Source organism: Doryrhamphus excisus, linkage group LG11 (genome assembly GCF_037039965.1).
Source record: "Doryrhamphus excisus strain RoL-2023G ecotype Guam linkage group LG11, RoL_Dexc_Guam_v1.1, whole genome shotgun sequence".
In the NCBI taxonomy this organism is placed as follows: Eukaryota; Metazoa; Chordata; class Actinopteri; order Syngnathiformes; family Syngnathidae; genus Doryrhamphus; species Doryrhamphus excisus.
The window spans coordinates 20,355,817-20,377,506 of record NC_136367.1 but is presented as its reverse complement, the minus strand read 5'-3'; the positions used below and the strand labels follow the sequence as shown (position 1 = coordinate 20,377,506).

The 21,690-nt window shown below is 40.1% G+C and overlaps 2 protein-coding genes across 2 annotated transcripts; one reads left to right on the top strand and one right to left on the bottom strand.

Annotated features, from left to right (window-relative positions):
• The first annotated feature begins 273 nt into the window (after window positions 1-273).
• gpr27 (G protein-coupled receptor 27) lies at window positions 274-3,068 on the top strand. Its single transcript, XM_058075436.2, has one exon. It carries the CDS (start codon window positions 679-681, stop codon window positions 1,789-1,791), a length of 1,113 nt encoding a protein of 370 aa, XP_057931419.2. The 5' UTR covers window positions 274-678; the 3' UTR covers window positions 1,792-3,068.
• A 2,265-nt stretch (window positions 3,069-5,333) lies between these two features.
• prok2 (prokineticin 2) lies at window positions 5,334-6,898 on the bottom strand. Its single transcript, XM_058082776.2, has 3 exons — window positions 6,827-6,898; window positions 5,561-5,686; window positions 5,334-5,456 (listed from the first exon to the last, which is right to left on the bottom strand). The coding sequence occupies exons 1-3, from the start codon at window positions 6,896-6,898 to the stop codon at window positions 5,334-5,336; spliced, it is 321 nt and encodes a 106-aa protein (XP_057938759.2).
• Window positions 6,899-21,690: the final 14,792 nt, after the last annotated feature.

Sequence of the window (21,690 nt, the reverse complement as noted above, 5' to 3'; positions counted from 1 at the left end):
ACTTTTTTTCCCAAATTGTAGGAATTTTTTTCTCCCAAATTTACAACTTTATTCTTATAATAATGTGCATTTTTTTCTCATAAATTTATGACTTTATTCTCGTAATATTGCAATTTTTTTATTCTTTAAATTAGCAAGAATAAGGGTGGAAATTTACGATATGAAATGTTTTCTCCATTTTGCCCTAAGAGTCATTTGTAACAGCAAATATGAATTGCAGGGTATGTTTTTATTCGTCTAAAAGTTGGGATAAAGGTGTTCCAGGCCAAAAAGGTAAACTCGGGTTAGGAATTCTACGTTTCCACCTCCCCACCGTCCCGATGGCTGCATGCAAGCGGACGTGCAGCGCAACGACAAGCTGCGAGCAGACGCGACACCACCGCACCCCAACGAGCCTCCCACCCACCGAGCAGCCGTCGTCGACTGGGATGCGTAATTTGGAGTTTGCGCTAATCCTCCCGTTTTCTCCTCCGCCGTCATGTGCAGGAATAACTCAGCCGGCGACGGGATTACACACGAAAGATAACCTCGATGTTTTTTCCTGAGATGGATAAGAAGAAAAAAAGGTGCGTCGATATTCTTGGTTCACGGATGCTTCCGAGTCCGCGCGTTTGACCGTCGAACGAAGAGGCTGGCTTTTGATGCGGGGATCCCCGGCACGCCGCCCCGGCTGCACACATGGCGAACAGCAGCGCGTTCGAGAGCAGCCCGTCCTTCCACAACCACGCGTCCGCGGCCTCCGCGGTCAAGCTGGCCTCCCTGGGTCTCATCACGGGCGTCAGCCTGCTGGGCAACGCGTCGCTGTCGGCGCTGCTCTTAAAGGACAGCTCGCTGCACAAACCCCCCTACTATTTCCTCCTGGATCTGTGCCTGGCCGACGCGCTCCGCTCCGCCGTGTGTTTCCCCTTCGTGATGGCTTCCATCGGCAGCGGCTCGGCTTGGCCGTACGGCTCGCTGTGCTGCAAGCTCGTCGCCTTCGCGTCGGCGCTCTTCACCTTCCACGTCGCCTTCCTGCTCTTCTGCGTCAGCATCAGCCGCTACATGGCCATCGCCCACCACCGCTTCTACTCCAAGCGGATGAACGTGTGTACGTGCATGGCGGTCATCTGCATGGTGTGGACGCTGTCCGCCGCCATGGCTTTCCCTCCCGTGTTCGACGTGGGCACGTACCGCTTCGTGCCGGAGGAGGAGCAGTGCACCTTCGAGCACCGCTACGTGAAGGCGAACGACACGCTGGGCTTCATGCTGATGCTGGTCGTCACCGTGGGGACCACCCACGCCGTTTACTGTAAGATGCTGTGCTTCGTTTACAATCACCGCAAGATGAAACCCACCCAGCTGGTCCCGGCCATCAGCCAGAACTGGACCTTCCACGGGCCCGGGGCCACGGGGCAGGCCGCCGCCAACTGGATCGCCGGCTTCGGCAGAGGACCCACGCCGCCGACCTTGGTGGGCATCAGGCAAGCGGCGCACGGCGGCAGCAGGCGGCTTCTGGTGCTGGATGAGTTTAAAACGGAGAAACGCATCGGGAAGATGTACTACATGATCACGCTGACCTTCGGCGTCCTTTGGGCGCCCTACATCGGCACCTGCTACATGAGGGTGTTCATGCACGGGGCCCCCGTCCCGCAGCTCTACTTGTCGGCCGCCGTGTGGATGACTTTTGCTCAGGCCGGCGCCAACCCCATCATCAGCTTCCTGTTCAACAAGGAGCTCCGGATGCGCCTCAGAGGCTGCCTGCCTTGCTGCCTGGGCACGCAGACCCCCATGGAGCCGTTCTGCGTCATCTGACCCGTCGTGAGGTCGCGACGCGTCGCCGCCGTTTTGGCACACAAGGAACGCCCCGACTCGCAGTTGGCATTTGCATAAATGGTTACTCGTTCAAAAATATACACTTGGAAGTAAAGTTTTTAGTACAGTAGATCCCTGCTGTTCACGGGGCGTACTTTCCGAATAACGTACGCACGCATTAATAGCCATAAAAATGCCTATTTTATATACTGAAGACATTTATCGGTCCTATTATTGCATTTTAAATGATAAGTCTTGGTACTTGGTACTAAATACAGTGTCGGATAGACTGATACTCAACTGCAACATTTTGACTTTTTTGGTTTCGAACTAAATTAGCTTGGTTAGCTTGTTAGCTCGCGGCTGTCTCCAGTCCCTGCAGCACAAGAGTTGACATTGTGTCGTAAACATTTACTAAAAGGAGCGTAAAGGTGACTATAGGGGTGTTATTTCATGTCTACAGGGCTCTAATGGTGTTAAAGCAGTATTTGGAAAGTCCTAAACTGGTTTTAGGACTCTCCATTTAGCATTGAATTCTATATTGCGGAAATTCGGACAAAATTGCAGACAACTGTACTTCGGCATTGAATCATGGTGTCTTTCATTTGTTGATCAAAATAAATAATAAGCCAACAATAATACAACAATATAAATCAATACAATTGTAATTATCCCCATATTCTATTTCAGCTTCCCGAAGTTTGTAAAGAATATATACGTAAATAAGTAATACCAATAAAAAAACAGATCATTATGAAAATAAACATACCAGTATCGATATGAGTATTTCGATCCATCCGCCCTTCCCCGACTCGCCCCTATTGAATGATAATGAAAGATGACGATGATGCCTTATACGATGATGACAGTGATTGTGAAGCGTAGACGGCCAATCAGCAGGAAGTACCGGTAAAAATGAAAACCATTGGCTGCGTTCAAACCTCACAGCAATATTGTCATATTCGATTTCATAAAATACAAATCTCTTTTTATTGGCAATATAAAAAAAACAGAAAAGCCGAGCCGCCATCTTGTTCCTGTGTTTGTACAGATATCTGCCGATGATGTTGTATTGCCACCCGCTTGTACCGCTTTTGTTAGCGCTTGTCGTTATATGTATGCTGTATCATGACGCTGAATATGTTATGCTTTATGATGACGATTTGCTGCAAATCCAAAAAATACTAAAAATTTAAATATTTTGAGAAGAAATCTGCAAATGTGCGGGGATCTACTGTATTTGTGTCCTTTCAGCCAAAGTCGTATTTGGAAGTAACAAAGGTATCAAAATACTGAAATTTTTCTCAGTATTTCTATATCAAAGACACCAAATTTTTAGATTTTCCCAAATACGCTTTCCTCAGACGAGACCAAATCGCAGATATTTTTTTGTCAAGGATGGTGTCAACATTTGTATATAAAATATTACCTTTCTTATGCTTTGTAAGCAGCTACTGGAAATACCGTAATGTTTTACAATACTGTCTGTTATTATTATTATTATTATTATTCACTTTAACCCACAAGAACCCTTTTTCAGCTTTGTGCTTGAACCCATTGGCTCCCTACGTCACGGGGATGAAACACTTGTCATGTGACAGTCATGTGACTATCCCAGGAATGGCTTCAAATGTCAAATATTAGAATTCAACAATTTATTCAATTATTTATTGAATAAAGTAATGTGAAATAAGATAGGAAAATATGGCTAGCCTTAAAATAGCCAAGGAAATTCCGGAAAAAGTATGGGTTCTTCTGGGTTAAATGCGTTTTGAATATTTGATTTATGAGTGTAAGGAAGGTGATGACATTCCTATGTCTTTCTTTTGATATGAACAAGGACACTCGGACCACTTGGTGCTATTTCACAGAAGAATGGTTGAACTCTTTGTATTTCTTAGCAAATAAATAAGAAAATGATTCCAAGGTAAACGGTTTGGGCTCCAATTCTACGTCAAGTAATTATGCACACATGATGTTGCTGTAAAGTCCTCCAATGTGGCTGAATTACAACAATTCCGCAAAGATAGTTGTTGTTCCTAAGGGTGGTCCAACCAGTTATTAGGTTTAGAATTATTCTCCTAAAATAAAAAAGTTCATTTAAAAACTGCATTTTTTACTAAGTTGTGTCGGCATTGACTAATATTTTAATCCGGAAGGGGGCAAACACTTCATCCCTTGTCCCTTACAGAACAGCACCCCCTCCATAATCATTTGGACGACAACATGCTCTCCCACCAGTGTGCTGCATCGTGTAATTGCAGCCCCCCCGCCCCCCCCAACCTCATCAGCGCGTGATCTCGTGCGATGTAAATGCAGGTCAGGTATTTTTGGTACATCGCCTTGTCTCTCGGGCAAGCAGGCTTTGTTTAGATGAAGGGAAATCAGTCTCTATTTACCAGGATTTACACCCACCAGGATGACAACGTTCATCCGCGTGCATCAAACTGACACAAGGAAAGGATATCAAACAATAAAGATCAAAGCTACGGTAAAAGTAACCCACTCGAGAGAAAGAACGCTGCTTTTAAGGAGCAACACTGTTCCTGTTGGATGCCGGATAAGCAAAATGCATCTTGGGAGTGAATAAATCCCACAACGACTCCGGAGGATCTCCATGTGGACCACAAATATGAGTATGCTGCTTTTGTTAAACAATAATAATATCACAGTCCCGGTCCTCTTTACACTCGGGAATTGAATTCATGCAACACGAGTTGATGATTTCATCGGGACATCTACAGCTAGTATTTCACCAATACGATAAAGATTCCACCAGATGTCCCTCCATCCACTGCTAGTCAACATTTGCATATGAAAACAAGAGAAATTGTCCACTGCAGTTCTTTATGAAAGATAAACTCGGAGAATCCGCAAGAAACTAAACAGTGAGTGACGGGAAAGGAGGGCAAAATACGGGAGTTTTACGGGAAAACAGGAGGTTACCACAAAACGCAGCGACCATTCTGCATTTACGTCAGCCTCTGTGTAAATATTTCCATTCAGACGCTTACGTCTTTGAGGCTAGCTTACGGTACATCTTGGCTCTCTTGACAGACAAAAACTCGCCTTTTCATGGCGTCATCTTTGCGTCGTGACTTACGGCCAATCAAACTGGGACAAACACGGATCATAAGTTCAGCCTATCCGCCGTTTCACTGCAGCACACAACTTTCCGTGTCAATAAACCAAGGATTGTTAAGTATTTTTTGCCTGAATTAAGCATTTCAAAGCATAAAAAAGGACTCAATACAAATCTAAGGCATTCAGAAGATGCATTCAAGATGCATCGATGGTCATAATAAAATAATCCCTAATAAATATTTATAATAAAACAAGCTAGTTACTGTACTTAGAGCCTCTGTAAGATCCAGCAGTACAATTCGTCAGCAGGTCTATAAATGTTGATTAGGAATATATATAAACCAATTAAGCTCCAGTGACTCATTTATTTAATCAAACATTACTGGAATACATAAATAAATACATGATATCAGAACACGTGGTAGATGTACCAGCAGATAGTATAAATACGTTAGTCCTCAGATGTAATCCTGCTCTGTCTGGTATGGCAGACATTTGGATCTTCCGTCCTCTACCGTCACGCACGCCAGGTTGGGAAGACATGGACACGTATGATGGAGTCTTTTCCTGAAGAAAGGAACCTGCACGCAAAGTAAACGCAGTTAGTGTATTAGTGTATATATTAGTGTATTTGTGAAGTGAAATGATCAGAAAAGAAGTACAAGGTTTTTGGTGAAGTTCTCACTTTGTGGCTCAGGGGGTGACAGTCGTGTCCTTCCTCGCCCATGGGTGTACACATATGCAGGCTGCGAATCCACAAACTCACCGCGCAACACATCCCTCCTCCGCACTGGGAGTCTTTCTCGCACGCCTAAATACACAAACACAGATGGACTATTAGTATCTGCTGTGTATAATATACATATTACATCAAATATTCTGGGTGAGGTAGTCTGAAGTTACATGCAAATATTTGAATATACAATCACGTCTGACTTGCTTTTTTACTATTATTTTGAAGTAAAATTGTTAAATCATTAATAATGTCCTAAAATATTTTATGATTTATCATTTTAATGTCTTTAAAAATTGATATAAAATAAAACGTGTGTGACACTATTTGAGAAATTAAAGGCTTTTTCCATTCATTCATTCATTTTCTACCGCTTATCTTCACAAGGGTGCTGGAGCCTATCCCAGCTGTCTTCGAGAGGCGGGGTCCACCCTGGACTGGTGGCCAGCCAATCACAGGGCACATATAGACAAACAACCATTCACACTCACATTCATACCTATGGACAATTTGGAGTGGCTAATTAACCTAGCATGTTTTTGGAATGTGGGAGGAAACCGGAGTACCCGGAGAAAACCCACGCATGCACGGGGAGAACATGTAAACTCCACACAGAGATGACGGAGGGTGGAATTGAACTCCGGTCTCTTGACTGTGAGGCCCCGTGCAGCCCAAAAATACAAATTAAACATTCATTCATTTTCTACCGTTTGTCCCTACAAGGGTCGCAAAGGGGGTGCTGGAGCCTATCCCAGCTGTCTTCGGGCAAGAGGCAGGATCCACCCTGTACTGGTGGCCAGCCAATCACAGGGCACATATAGACAAACAACCATTCACACTCACATTCATACCTATAATAATAATTTGGAGAACATGCAATCTTTGCACAGAGATGGCTGAGGGTGGAATTGAACCCGGGTCTCTGCACGGTAACCACTTGACCACCGTGCAGCCCGGGCTTTTTCCAGTTAAATAAAAAATATTAAAAGAGGAGAAACATTGAGAGTCATTTTGTTATTAATTGCATTAATCATCACATCACAACTCAAAAAAATTTAAAATTTCATGTAAGCATTTTTTGGGGGAGAATTTATTCTAGTAAATTCTAGTAAACATAAAATGACTTAAGAATATCATTTTTGACAGTTAAGCAATAAAAAAGAACGTTGCTGGGCTGTATCTGAAATGTCAGCAGTCCATTAAGAAGCTTCCACTTACCCCCGTGATGACGGCCGAAGACCCGTTGGACACCGAGATGAGGAAGAAGAACATCAAAAAGAAGGATTTCATGGTGAAGATCTGCGCTCCGTGCTGCCGTATCACTCGAGGTGACAACTGAAGAGTCGTCAACGTGCATACGTGACCCGCCAAAGAGAACAGCGGCCTGATTGGCGTTTATAAAGTCAGCCCGTGACTCAGCCCCGCGGCAGCTTTTCCATTTTTCTTCTGTCGTCCTGAAGCTCACACTTGTGGCGACATACATTCATACATTCTCCGACGTCTCTTTAGATCCTTTATGCCCCCCCACCACCCACCCCCTCCCCCGTAAGACCTGGCTTTTCACCTCCCAAGGCCGCTTCCAACCGGTCTTTCACATCCCATTCAAACCGCACTCCGAACAAGAACGCATTCATTTTCCATTCATGAGATATGAAATTAAGAAGTCATTGGTGGCTCTTAATATTCACATCACGTTGACATATTTATCATATTTGATTCTTTAGAACAAGTGGATTTTATATGTCTGACTATTACGGCCACATTGAAAAAAAATTGGAGATTTGGAGAATAAAGTTGAAAATTTCCGACAAATAAAGCTGTAATATTATGAGAATGAAGTTGTAAATTTTCAACAAATAAAGTTGTAATATTTTGACAATACGGTTGTAAAGTTCCAACAAATAAATTTGTAATATTATGAGAATAAAGTCAAAATTTTCTGACAAATAAATTTGTAATATTATGAGAATAAAGTCAAAATTTTCTGACAAATAAATTTGTCATATTATGAGAATAAAGTCATAAATTTCTGACAAATAAAGTTGTAATATTATTAGAATAAAGTCTTAATTTACGAGAAAAAAAATCATATTAAATGTTATCCTTATGTAATGCCTGTTACCGAATATTCAAATAATCAGAGTTTTTGAGAATAAAGTCGTAAATTTACGGGGGGGGGGGGGGGGCAGTAGGAAATTTACAAGGAAAAGTTTGGAATATGACAAGAATGAAGTCGGAAATTTATGAGAAAAATGTATAATTTTATTAATATTAAACATTACAAAAAAAGTTAATGGGGGACGTTGGGGGGGGCGGGGTTGAGTTGTGTTGTCATTGACTAATATGTAAATATGTCTGATGGACACTGTAATAATAAGAAATGGAAGCGGGGGCAAACCACTGCAGTACTCCGGTTTGCAGTATTTCAGATAAATGTACCACAGTTTTTATACAACCTATTAGTAAAAACATATGCATACATAAAGGAATGTTAAGTATTTCTTGCCTGAGCTAAACATGTTGAAGTATAAAAATAAGTACATTAACTCAAATTCAAATACAAGGCATTCAAAAACATTGAGGTAGTATTGTATACTGGTCACTAGGGGGCAGTAATGTTACTGTAATGACACAGTAAGATGAAACTCTGGTAACTCTCCACGTCACTTCCTGTCCGCCACTCCCTCTTCTTGGGGAACACATTTATAGGACCGGATACAACTTTAATAATAATAATAATATTTTGACATCCCACGAGTTAGAAGGGTACTGTGTATTTAAAGTACAGTGCAGTACTTGTGTACATGTAAGAACCTTTCTGATGCATTCAGTGAGTGGGTGGAAAGTCCAATACTAAGGATGGCAAACAATGTGATATTTTGATATAATGTGCAAAAATAGATTCCATACATAATAACTGAATGGTGTCAAACCTTCAATCGTTCCTCATAAAATGGCGTTCGCACCTCGGCTTCCGGCATAATGACCAGGAAAGAAATCAAGTATCTTCTATCGCACGCTAAAGCACAAGGTCACAGCGAAGGCATTGTTGCTCGTCCTTGTTCTCGTGTTTTTTTATCCACGAACGCTTTTTCTCGCCGCAGTCCTCTATTCAACCCCCCCACTTATGCATGTGACAATGCACCGGCAACTTTGAGGCTTTCACCTCCATACTCTGCACAAGGACTCACTGCTGGCTGTCAATGACAAGTTGGAGCTTCCATAATATCCATAATATATACATATATATGTACATATATATGTATGTATATATATATATCATAAGCCGACCCCAGTCATGCGGCCTCGCTGTCTCGCTGGGTGGAGGCGGGGCCGCTAGCATACACACAAGTCGCTCATGCAAGTACATGCTTTTCCTTTTTGAGAAAAAGTTCTGATACTTTGTTGTAAAAGTGTCATCGCCTTCCGGTGAGCTTGGTTACATCATCCCCCGTCTTGGCAGTCAAATTCATTCATTTATTCATACAGCAGACCATAGAAGTATCTTTGAAGCATTTGACTCTCCAGCTGGAGATGCGATCAAAAACAAAACCACTGACTTGTCCTCTCTATGGAAGGACGGCAGTGACAAGCACCTTCCAACTCATCAATTTATGTGCTGTTTTTTAATATTATTGGCAACACGTTGACAAATACAAGTCCAAAGTCCCTCGGTTTGTTTTTATTTGACCCAGAGCACATTATGGAAACAAAATTAAACAAAAATGGCAAAAATAGAGCAACAAGGCATGATTTAAAGAGAGGCAGAAATGTGAGTATTAATAACTTGTTTTCAAAATGTAACTAAATACATACAAACAGGGGGGTCACTAGGTACTGAGGACGGGGGGGGGGGGCTTAGCCCCCTAGAGATGCACAAGATATGAATGAATGTAGTAGACATTTAAAAAAAAATCCCAAAAATCCAAAAACCAAATAAGGAACAAGAACCGGGATATAACTTTCCCACTTTTGGACACATTTAGTAGAGATACTCAATTCTTTTAGGGCACCATTACATTTACACAAGTACACACAATCTTGTAAAAATAAAAAATATCAATACAAAATGAAAAAAATCAATAAAAAATATTATTAATAATTAAAATAATAAAATATTAATAATATAATAAATATAATAAAATAATTAAAATAAAAAATAATAATTATTTAGGCTGAAGCCCCCCTAAAATAGACCTAATGGCACCACTGCATTCACCCCCACATCCTTTTTCAACACAGCCGTCAGTGGGTAAAAAAAAAGTGTGGTATAAGAATTAAATACGGCAAGCTTTGCCCTTGAGAGGATTCATTTTACATGCGGTTTAACATTGAACCCATGTAGGGAAACCAAAAAGAAATTGGATATTTACACCCACTTACCACCACGCAATAAGAATTACAACCTGACCTTGAAGTGAATGTGAATTTCCCAATGTTTATCTTGACTTTTTCATCAGGAACTGTACATGGAAACAGGAACAGGAAGTCATCTCCATCGTTTGACATCGTTTGAAATGAAAAAATAATCAAATAAAAACACTAAGATTCGATGGAGTCACATGACCAAACCAAAAACTGCAGTAGAACTCCACCAAGTAGAGTGCAGATCTAAACTAGAGCAGTCATCGTACGCATTATAATATAAGACAACCGTATGGAAATGAGCAGAGTGCAACAGAGCTTCCAGCTCCTTTGGGTTAGTAGTTGAAAACCAGAAAAAGCCAAAGCGTTTCATCCACCACCAATGACGGATGATTGGAGTGCTGATGTAGCGCCTTGAAGAGCGGCAATAGCCACGCTTGAACGCGCCGAAAAAGGTCGTGCACCGTCGCTGCACTGTCAGGAATCTCTCTGTGAAGATGACAGATGTGCCAATTTGACAGACAAAAGCAATCGCACACTTGTGAGTATTTTCACAGCTGAGCCCAGAGTTGAAAGTGAAAGTGTTTTTTAAGAAAAGCGCGGGCGTCAAAAGGGATCCTATCTTCTTTGACAGAGATCCCGGGATTGGATGTGTCGGATCTAACGCTCCGTTATCTTCTCACTGACTCTTTCATGCAGCAGTTGGCAACGTTTCTGCAGTGAAGAACATTTGTAATCACATCAAAATATGTACAGTATCATCTCGGTCAGCGTCATTCATCCCTTCCAGAAGGTCCGAATCCAACCAAATCGGTCTTCCCATAAGTAATAATGTTAAACACAAAAACGCACTTTTACAATGATAGTTTTATATATAGTTTTAAATCTAAAAAAAGACGGTGATGTGGCATGTCGGTATTTTGCTATATTTCTTGAATATAATATTGTTTGGGTTATTTTGCAGCCATGATAAAGAAAGAAAAAAAGACTTGTGGTGTAACTGTGTTCAATCCCAAAGAACTACAGCCAACTGCTGACGACACCATCGATGGGAACCGGGGCTGACTTACGGTTCCTGTTTCCATCTATTTAATTAAGAATTAATTAGGAATTAATAAACGATGACGATGGTCTATTACGGATGAAAACGTATTGAAATGAATGACACATCAGCCAGCCATGGTGTGTCCGATACGAGAGTGAAAAAAAGTTCTCCCATTTCGTGTGGAAGTGGTACATTTTTGGCTAACATTTAGAAGCAACGTGTTGTAAACAACAAATGGGAGTATAAAGGTGACTGGTATAAAGGCGCTGTCCAATGCTAGATTCCCGGTAGAACTCACAATTCTCCCAATCCATGTGGAAGTGGTACGTTTTTGGCTTATGATTAGAATGATTAGAAGCAATGTGTTGTAAACAACAAATGGGAGTATAAAGGTGACTGGTGAGGCGCTGTCCAATGCGAGATTCCTGGTAGAACTCACAATTCTCCCAATCCGTGTGGAAGTGGTACATTTTTGGCTTATCTTTAGAAGCAACGTGTTGTAAACAACAAATGGGAGTATAAAGGTGACTGGTATAAAGGCGCTGTCCAATGCTAGATTCCCGGTTGAACTCACAATTCTCCCAATCCGTGTGGAAGTGGTACATTTTTGGCTTACATTTAGAAGCAATGTGTTGTAAACAACAAATGGGAGTATAAAGGTGACTGGTATAAAGGCGCTGTCCAATGCGAGATTCCTGCTAGAACTCACAATTCTCCAAATCCGTGTGGAAGTGGTACATTTTTGGCTTATGATTAGAAGCAACGTGTTGTAAACAACAAATGGGAGTATAAAGGTGACTGGTATAAAGGCGCTGTCCAATGCTAGATTCCCGGTTGAACTCACAATTCTCCCAATCCGTGTGGAAGTGGTACATTTTTGGCTTATGATTAGAAGCAACGTGTTGTAAACAACAAATGGGAGTATAAAGGTGACTGGTGAGGCGCTGTCCAATGCTAGATTCCCGGTAGAAGTCACAATTACAAGTAGTGAGTACTAAATGAGACGCATTTCCACGGCAAATGCGGGATAATACGGGCCTCATTTCCGGCAGCTTTTCCTGAAACGGGTTAGCTCCCATTCTATGGAAGTACAACACATATTCGTTCATACGGTAGAAGTTGTAATTGGCTGTGCAAATATGATTTGTTAATTATAGCTCTATGATTCAGCCAGCCTGGCTGGGTTAATGAGGGGCCTCCAGGTATGACTTCCATTTAATTAACGCGGTAAAGTCATTGAATATAATTTACCCCAGAAAAGGCACTACACTCCTTTTTATGTGCAGCAAAAAAGGTTTTGTTTTATTTCGCTTATATTTTGTCCAATATTTTGACATTTCTTTATTTTGGAGCTTTATCCAATGCCGCCCCCCCCCCCCTACTGTATTTCTCAATGGGCCAGATGACTCTGCTTTGGACCCCCAGTTCTACGTGAGCGCCTCACTAAGCGTCTCTACTTGTGGGGTCCTATTCCCCATTTTGAAAAAAATATAAAAAGTAAAAAAAATTACAGGGGAAATTAAACTTGGTGGAACATTAAAAAAAAAAACGGAAATAATTTTATGACAAAGTCGTAATCTAATGAGAGAAAAGAGGCAATTTTACAAGAATAAACTGGTAACAGGAAGTCAAAGGAAGTAATATGAGGAAGTAATATTATGAGTAAAAGGAATGTCATTTTAGTAGTTTTAAGTCCCAATATGATCAGAAACAAAGAAAACTAAATAGTTGTAATAAAAAAAAGTTGTAATTTTTGGAAAAATTAGGTTCGTGAAAAAGTTCAAGTATTGGGGGAATTAAGTCATTATATTCTGAATTTAAAAAAAATAAATATTCATATATGTAATATTCAAGAAGAAAGTAAAAATATTTGGAAAATTAAATCACAAAGCTCAGATACTCTGATGTTTTTAATAAATAGTAAATATAATAGTAATATATAGTAGTATAGTAATTATAATTTTCATTTTTCATCAAATGTGAACACCCCAAGTGTGAAAAAGTGTGTGTTTTCCACCATCATGCCTGGTTTTAAGTTTATAAAAGTCGCCTCTGGTGGGACTCGAACCCACAACCTTTGAATGTTTATATACACGTCGCTGCTTGTGTTGGATTGGTTTGAAATATATTTACTATATGAGGTAAGACTTGTCCTTGTCTGCTTATAACAGATGTAGAATGCTGTGTGTGTTTATCAGCGAGAAACAATAACGCCCCCCCCGCCGCCCCTCCCCCACTCCCTCGCCCCCCCCACACACACGTGACCATTGTTCATCTAAATTGCCAGTGCACGCTACTAAAAATAGGGCACACAGCTGAGAGCTCAGGGGGATGTGGAACAAGGATGGAGACACAAAATTGCGAGCTCACAATGAAGATGAAATAATGGGAAGCTTGGGTGTCCAAAGTGTGACTCGGGTGCCGTCGAAGCACCATGGCACATTTTGGTTAATAATGGTTTTATTCTATTTTCAGCATGCGGACAGGTTACAGTGGAATACAGTACATTACATATTACAGTTAATAATTCCACAGTGGGGTTGCATGGTGGTCGAGTGGTTAGCGTGCAGACCTCAGCGTGAGAATCCCACCCTCAGCCATCTCTGTGTGGAGTTTGCATGAAATTGTTGGACAAAAATCCAACCGTACAAAGATTGCGACGTTCCAAAAACACATCGGTTCGAAACCTTAGAGACACTTTCTCGTACGCGACCTTTTCATCCCGCCATGACACTTCCTTGCGTCACTTCTGGGAGGACGGGAAGCTGCAAAGCTGGTTAAACATTTACGAGGAAGTGACACTCCAATCTCACGTTACCCTCCATGCTAACACGGATGCTCGTGCAACCCCCGCAACAACGCCGTGCATCGGTAAGTGTGCCAGCTCGGATTAAATGTTTGATTCGCCGCTGTGCTCCAAATTCTTTCACAGCACTGCAAGGCCCTTTGAATAAAAAGATGGCGGTTATGTAATACCCTCATCTCCACAGGGTGCAGCCTTCACTATATTACTTTTAACCCCACAATATGAATTCTATATAGACTATATTTTCATAAAAAATAGTGGGTGTATTAGTGGAAGAGTCCATGAAGAATCTTGCATGGGATGCATGCAGATGTGTTTGGACGTTTATTCTGCTGGTCTGCCAGGCAGAATGTGACACACCCCATCAGTCAGCTCAGCCAATCAGAAAGTAAAGAATAAAAGAAAACCAATAAATGAATTTCCATATTGGTATAATCTGGACGAGGCAGAAGGGTGAAAATAGAGCGTGATAATCCTTACCGTGTTTTGTGCTTGATTGCAAAACATGTAGAGGAGGCGTTTGTTTTTGCCACTTGTGTACAATAGCGCTCGCTGTGGTTTGCTGGAGTCCCAAAATATTTGTCATCTCCATCTTTGCTTTTAAACTACTGAGCTTCTACTACTAAGATCTTTTATCAAGATCATATCATGTTGACAAGACTATTTACTTCATGAATACACGCAGCAGTTGTAATGATGGACCTATTCTATTGATCAATGAATTCATTACTGATGCATGATTTTTATTATTATTTATTTTTTTATCTATGATTAATATTTTTTGTTCTCATAAAATGTCATCTTTTTCCTCATTAAAATGTTTTTTTTCTTTTAACATGTTGACTTTATTTTCCCATTTCTGCTGTTTTTTTATATTTTTATATATATATATAAAAATATATCATATATATCATATTTTTATAATATTAAAAATAACACACTAAACATATTAATACAAGAAAAACTGAAGATCAATAAAATTTCATAAATTTGTGGAGTTGTGATAATAATAATACTGTGTTTACAACCAATTCCCAAGACTGTACGCTAATAAAACCACTAGATGGCGCAATTACACCAGAAATATACAAGATGACGGCTGTATTATCTACAGATGTACTTGTTACTATTAAATGAATTTATTGATGTTTGATTTTTAATGTGTGGGCTTCTCTTCTTTAAGATTGTACTTTCTTTCTTTCTGCTGCTATGATTAAGGGATGGTGAGAATCTGGATAAGCGTACAGGAACCAAGAAAGTACCTTTGCAAACACTCCTTACACTTTTCATTACTCTATACTCTAGTTGTATGTACTTCAATCTCTTATAATAATAAATTAAAAATAAAAAAATAATAACTTAATTCCATTAATATGCTAACTAATTTAGAAAAAAAATATTACAGTGCAGCTCGTAATATTTTAGCTGTCTGAAAATACCAAATCTGTTTTTTTTTTTTCTTCCGTTGATTCACTAAAAACGTAATTGTTGTCCCTAAATACAAGACTCGCCTGAGTACTATCAAGTTCGGTGATACACAAACACCAGACCTCATCGCCGGAATAAAAAAAAGGGCGGGGGGGGGGGGTGAACTCAACAGGCACAACAATCCTTGATTAAAAAAGAATCCCCAATAAAAACATGGTTCACTGTTCGCTGTAACAAGCAAAAACTCAACTCTGAATCACCCCCCCCCTCCCATGTGACCTCTTGTCTGTCCCGCCACTCAGTTACCCGAGGGAACACATTTACAGCAACACACACCAGCACCAGTCTTATTTATTTATTACTTATTTATTACTACTACTACTATAGTGCAAACGTGACTATAGGGGTGTTAGTTCATGTCTAGAGGGCTCTAATGTTAAAAAAAGGTATTTATGAAAACGGGTTTTATATGCTTTAAATAAGAAGATATTCAATGTCAAATGAAGGATGATGACTTTAAAGGTTCATCTGCTGGCCGCCTGCCTGCCGACCTGTTTCCACGGCAGCAGCCTGAGCGGAGCGCCGCCTGCTTTCACATTCATAGAAACGCTATCCATCAATTCCCGGCAACGAACCTCACTTCCAATACCGATGAAATGTCTCGGCGCCACTTGGTCTCCCGAGCAGAGGTGTGGCCAGGTGAGATCATCATCCGTCTCCTGCATCTCAATCAGGCCTGAAAGGAAGAGGTGGGCGTTTTGGACGCCGTCACCGTCTATTTCCATCTTAGTAAATCTAAAAAAAAAAAAAAGTGTGTCACGCACATAATGCACATAAATGATTCACCGACTGGCTGACTCGGAGGGGCCGTGCATGGCGCTCCGCAGGAGAAACGCTCCATATGAAGCACCAGGCGTGCCAGTTGGCAGCAGACGCCGTGCCGCTCACATAACTGGTAGGATACCGATGTCTTCCCATGCGCCCCCATTCTTCCACCCCCACTTATGAATCCAGACAAGCCTGAAGTAAAAGCAGGCCTCTCCATCCTCTCTCAACATCTCATTATGCTCCCCGCTGCCGAGGAGAGAGCTTTTCACGGCGACACAAAATAATCAGTCAAGCAGCAGCCGAGGCGCAATCACACCAGCGCATAGCAACCACTCACTTGTGGATTTTATATCACCTTTATCCCCCCCCCATCCACGTAATCTCCTGCGTTGTGTTCATTATCAGTCGCTGCAAGGGGGCAACGTGGCAACGTGGCTCCAACAGCCGCTGAGGCTTGGCTGCTGGGCTCCTCCTCACCTATGAACATCACACACAGGAAGAGTGGAGAAGTTGCCGTCATAAACAGTGGGATGTTGTGGGCGACCTCACCTGTGACCCCCGCGGTCCCCGTGTTACCTTTAATGTGATAACTCGCACAATCAATCAGAAATCACTCCACACTCTCTGGTTCTACCATATCTTACTTATTGTGTGGAAATATGGGCTAATAACTATAAAAGTAATCTTCACTCGATAAAGGTACTGCAAAAAAAGGTCAGTAAGGATAATTCATAATGCCGCCTACAGAGAACATACTAACTCCTTATTTCTAAAATCACAAATACTTCAACTTGCTGATATATTTCATCTTCAAACAGCTCAAATAATGCATAAGGCTTTAAAAATTTAAAAATTTAAAAATTTAAAAATTTAAAAATTTAAAAATTTAAAAATTTAAAAATTTAAAAATTTAAAAATTTAAAAATTTAAAAATTTAAAAATTTAAAAATTTAAAAATTTAAAAATTTAAAAATTTAAAAATTTAAAAATTTAAAAATACAACAAAAAACAAACTATATTAGGAAAGCAGGAAGTGAACAAATTATAATAACAGTTACTGATAGTAAAAGTACCAGATGGAGGGGAAGGATTTAATAACGTGGAACTGGGAACTGATTATGGGATGCACTCAATTGTAATCTGATGCACGTTCAAATGAAATATTACCATTTTTGGTCCATTGAAACTTGAAAGAGGGATTATTTTAGGCAGAACCCAACATGTTGAGGAACCTGAGAGAAGTCCATCTTAGGCCAATTGTCTGGTTTTAGAACGATCAAGGATGCTATTTTCAGATTTTCCGAGATGAACAAAAACACGGAATACATGATTTGTTATGTAAAGAGTAAATTGGAACCGCCCGAGGCTTTTCCTTGCCACACAGCGAGACAAGTGTTGGAGAAAGATTGCATTAGAATAATAATGTAGGCCAGTCGCTATCCGTCAGACGCTAGCTGTCACTGAAAGCGAGACCAGCGACAATAGTAGCGATAGACCGCAAGGAGGAAGAGACAGCATCTGTTTGCTTGCTTAAAGGCCCTCGTTTGACAAGAGTAAGAGCGGCAGGAATGGGAACGTTGTTCCCAGCCGCCGTATTCCACACTCTATTATCTAATCTGGGCGCCAAACACAGCCTGGCTGTGTTCTTTGGCTGGGGAGTCGTCTTGCTGATGCGGCGGGGAGCTTTTAGTCGGTACACTCTGACCTCAGAACAGATTCCATTTTACCTGCCTGGATTCCAGAGGTAACAATTGACATTCCCGGGGTCGGCAAAATGAATGAGATTACGTTAGTTTTAACTCATTCAATCCCAGCCAGTTTAAACGATGTTGTCTGATTTTTCAAGGCACACTGATTATTGTGTCCTACGGCTATATAAACACAGAACACATCAAAAGAAAGATTAGACTCCTGTCTTTCAACATTTCCATTCTTTAGAACAGGGGTGGGCAAACTACGGCTCGGGGGCCACATCTGGCACACCAAGTGTTTGAATACGGCCCGCCTGTTCTTTCCAAAGTATTTAATTAAAACTCAACATACAACCTGCCATCATGGCTGGAGCCAACCTTTTGATGGTTGAAGTTGCTTTTTTTTAATCAATTTTCCTTATTTGATGTGGTCTGTTGTTTACAAAGTGCTCCTGAAAAATGGGACACAAGCATAATAATAATAATAATAATAATAATAATAATAATAATAATAATAATAATAATAATAATAATAATAATAATAATAATAATAATACATTTGATTTATAACACACTGTACATCAAATAAATGATCTCACATATAGCAGATTGTATGACACTTTTACATGTAAAATATGTGTAAAAATATATATGTAAAAATGGACTGTCACATGTAAAATACTATATAGTCTGCCCCCCCCCACACACATAAATTTTGTTAAATCAATGCGGCCCGCCAGTCAAAAAGTTTGCCCACCCCTGCTTTAGAACATAGCGGTAGAATGTATGTTTCAGGTAAATATCAGTTCCCAACTAAAAAAAGGGAGAAAAACTTTGACACAAATATATTTTTGCTTTTGTGACAGCTTATCAAATGACATCAAATATGTACTCAGGATGTGGAATTTCACTTTTAATTTCCACTTTTCTGTAAAAAAAAAAACGTTATGGAATGGGTGCCGCATCATTCAATGCTATCAATAATGGATGATATAGTTTGTGTACTTAAAGTCAGAACCGATTAAGCCATTACTTCGCTAGTAATTGGTCTCCCTCGTTAAGGCGATAACCTGACTTTTGTGTTTCGCGGCCAATCTGCGCCGAAACGCTGTTTGATTTCGGAGGCTTGAAAGGCTCTCATTAAAACAGAGCCAGATGTGTTGAATGCAGATGTGTCAAAGGTGTCGAGAGGCACGCTATCAGTGTGTTTGAACCCCCCCCCCCAAGCTGCTTTTACAAGCCTCTCAAGGTCCAAGGTTCATCAATGATTTACATGCTAACGCTACGCTCATGCACGCTCGTTATGCACCAGCGCGCACACACTGCAGCAGCAGCCGTAAAACGTACAAAAGACGACAAGGTGAAGTTCCTCTGCAGAGATTTACTGTTCCGTCGAGGTTCCGGCTCGATGAATCCTTCATCATCGTGCTTGTCGTTGGAGGTTTGATCTCTGCAGACAGACAGGCACGTCGGACGGGAACATGAGTGGGGTGTACATACGTGTGGGTGTGCACACGCATGCATATAAGCTGCAATTATGTCATGACACAGCCCAGGAATGCGTTCAATATGCATGCGGTGTGTAGGACAAATATGCATGCGATGTGAGCGTGGAGCTGTAATCTCATGCTAATGACACACAGCAGGAGGCTGCGTCACAATTTAGCATTGCTAAGTACTAAATACTCTGACTCTTGTCAGAGTATACTTGCATACATTGCAGTAAAAAGTATCTTTTGCCATGTTTATCAGGTTTATCTTTGGTCTCATGGATTATAGTTTCTATAAGTTCCTAAATATTAACAGGTGAGCCCTCCAGCTCCCTCTAACCAGAGGCCATGGGGCCATGCATACAGCAGCAAACAGATAATAAAAAATCTAATAACGTATAAAAATATCTAATAACGTATTGGACAGAGGAGGGCTTGAGGGGCGTATACATTTGGGGCATTACCAAAATATTACCAGAAAAACTGCACAATATTACAAAAATGAAGTTGTGATTTCACCAAAAAAATAAGAAAGCAGCTCATAAGGTGATGAGTATAAACCCCCAATATTAGCTAAATAAAGTTGTTTTTTTAATACAATAAATTATTAACATTACAAAAACTGCACACTTTTTAATAAAAATAAATGAGAATGAGTATTTGAGTATTCATTTTCTATCTTGAAAATCTTGCAAATTAACAATAACTTGTTTTGATAACGGGTATATTATATGATCATATTAGTTGTACAAGAATAAATTATCACTATAATGACAATAAAGTCACACCGTAAATAAAATAAAAAAAATCGAAATTATTTTTATTTATTTTTTTTCCAATATTGTTGTGATATATATTATTGTATTGTCAGATATGTTTTTTTTTCTACGTGGCCCTCAGGCTCCGTCCTGGGGGACAAAGTGCATGCAAGTGTAAACGAGGCTTTGTCAGCACTGATCCCTCTTGCTACACCTTCTTATTCTCTGGCATGTGATGTGCTAATGAGAAAGAATTAATGTAAATGCAATGAAAAGTGGAAAATTTCAGTAAAAATAGAAAGTCACCATCTTTCCTCACCCACTGAGGGAGAGGAAGAGAAGTGTCCTTAGTAGAGCTCAAAAGCGCTCCCCGCTGGAGGCCTCCAGTATTACAAAATACAATACGAATGAAAACCATCAAAGGTAAATATTACCCCCGCTACACCCCCACGGTGCATATTATTCTGTCCCATGAACACGTAGCGGCCAATCTATTTGTGCCGCTCACAGCAATGATGGATGGTTTTTGGCTGAAGAGGAAGTTCAAGATGGAACATTAGTGGCCTGCTAAGCACCCTCAGGAGGGAAGATGGATGATTGAGAGTTCTTGCCAACGTGCGGTCTCTGGTCTCTCTGGTGTCACGTGTGAGTACACTTGGGCCATCTCACACACACACACACAAACAGTCTGGTGCCCATACGCTGTGCCTCGGTGTGGAGCTGCGACAATTATCCAATAATCAACAACTGCAGTAGCAGGAGGTTGAACTAATAAGGAAAAAGTTATTAAAAGTATTACCAAATATTATTATTATCAAATAGTATTATCAAGTATTATCAAAAACAAACAAAACAAGAAATAAAGTTGGGAAGTTTGGAAAAATGTTGGAAAAAAGTAATCATTAAAAACATTGATAATTAGAAGAAAGTTGAAATAGCTACAAATGTAAAAAAAAACAACAAAAAACAAAGAAATAGATAAAAGTCATTTGATGAGAAATATGAAAATTAAATCAAGATATTTGCAACAATGAAGGATATGAGCTGTTATTTTACAAGTATAAAGTCAAAATATTAAGAGGAAAATGGTGTAATTAAATGAGAAAAAAATGCCAATTTTAGGAGAATAAAGTCAAAATATTGTAATCTGAGCATTTTTTAGAAATTAGGTTATCTTTTTTAAATTATGGGAATAAAGTCATTACATGATGACAAGAAAATATCTGAAGATTATTTAAGTGGAAAGTTGAAATATTTGGAAAATCATCAGCAAAAATGGGAAAAAAATTTTTTGAGTTATTATTAAAAGTTATTTACATGAATGAAATAAAAGTATTAAGAGAAAAATGTTGTAGTTCACCGAAATTGCAATTCTATCAGCGTGTCATGAGGAAAAATACTGTAAGTCACACTAGTGTGAGAAACAAAACAAAATGAAGTCATTTTAGGAAATAAAGTCAAAATATGACATTAAAATTACATTTTTTTTTTTTTAGAAAAAAGTTGAAATATTGGTAAAAAAACATCTAAAGGCTGAAGTTCGTACTTTTTCCTTTAAGTGGCCCTCAGAGACCCCATGACTCGATTAATCGCAACAAGCATTGGATTAATCGACCGAGAAGCTAACCGTTGGTTGCGTTTGGTGCCTGAAAAGACACGACACATAAAGAC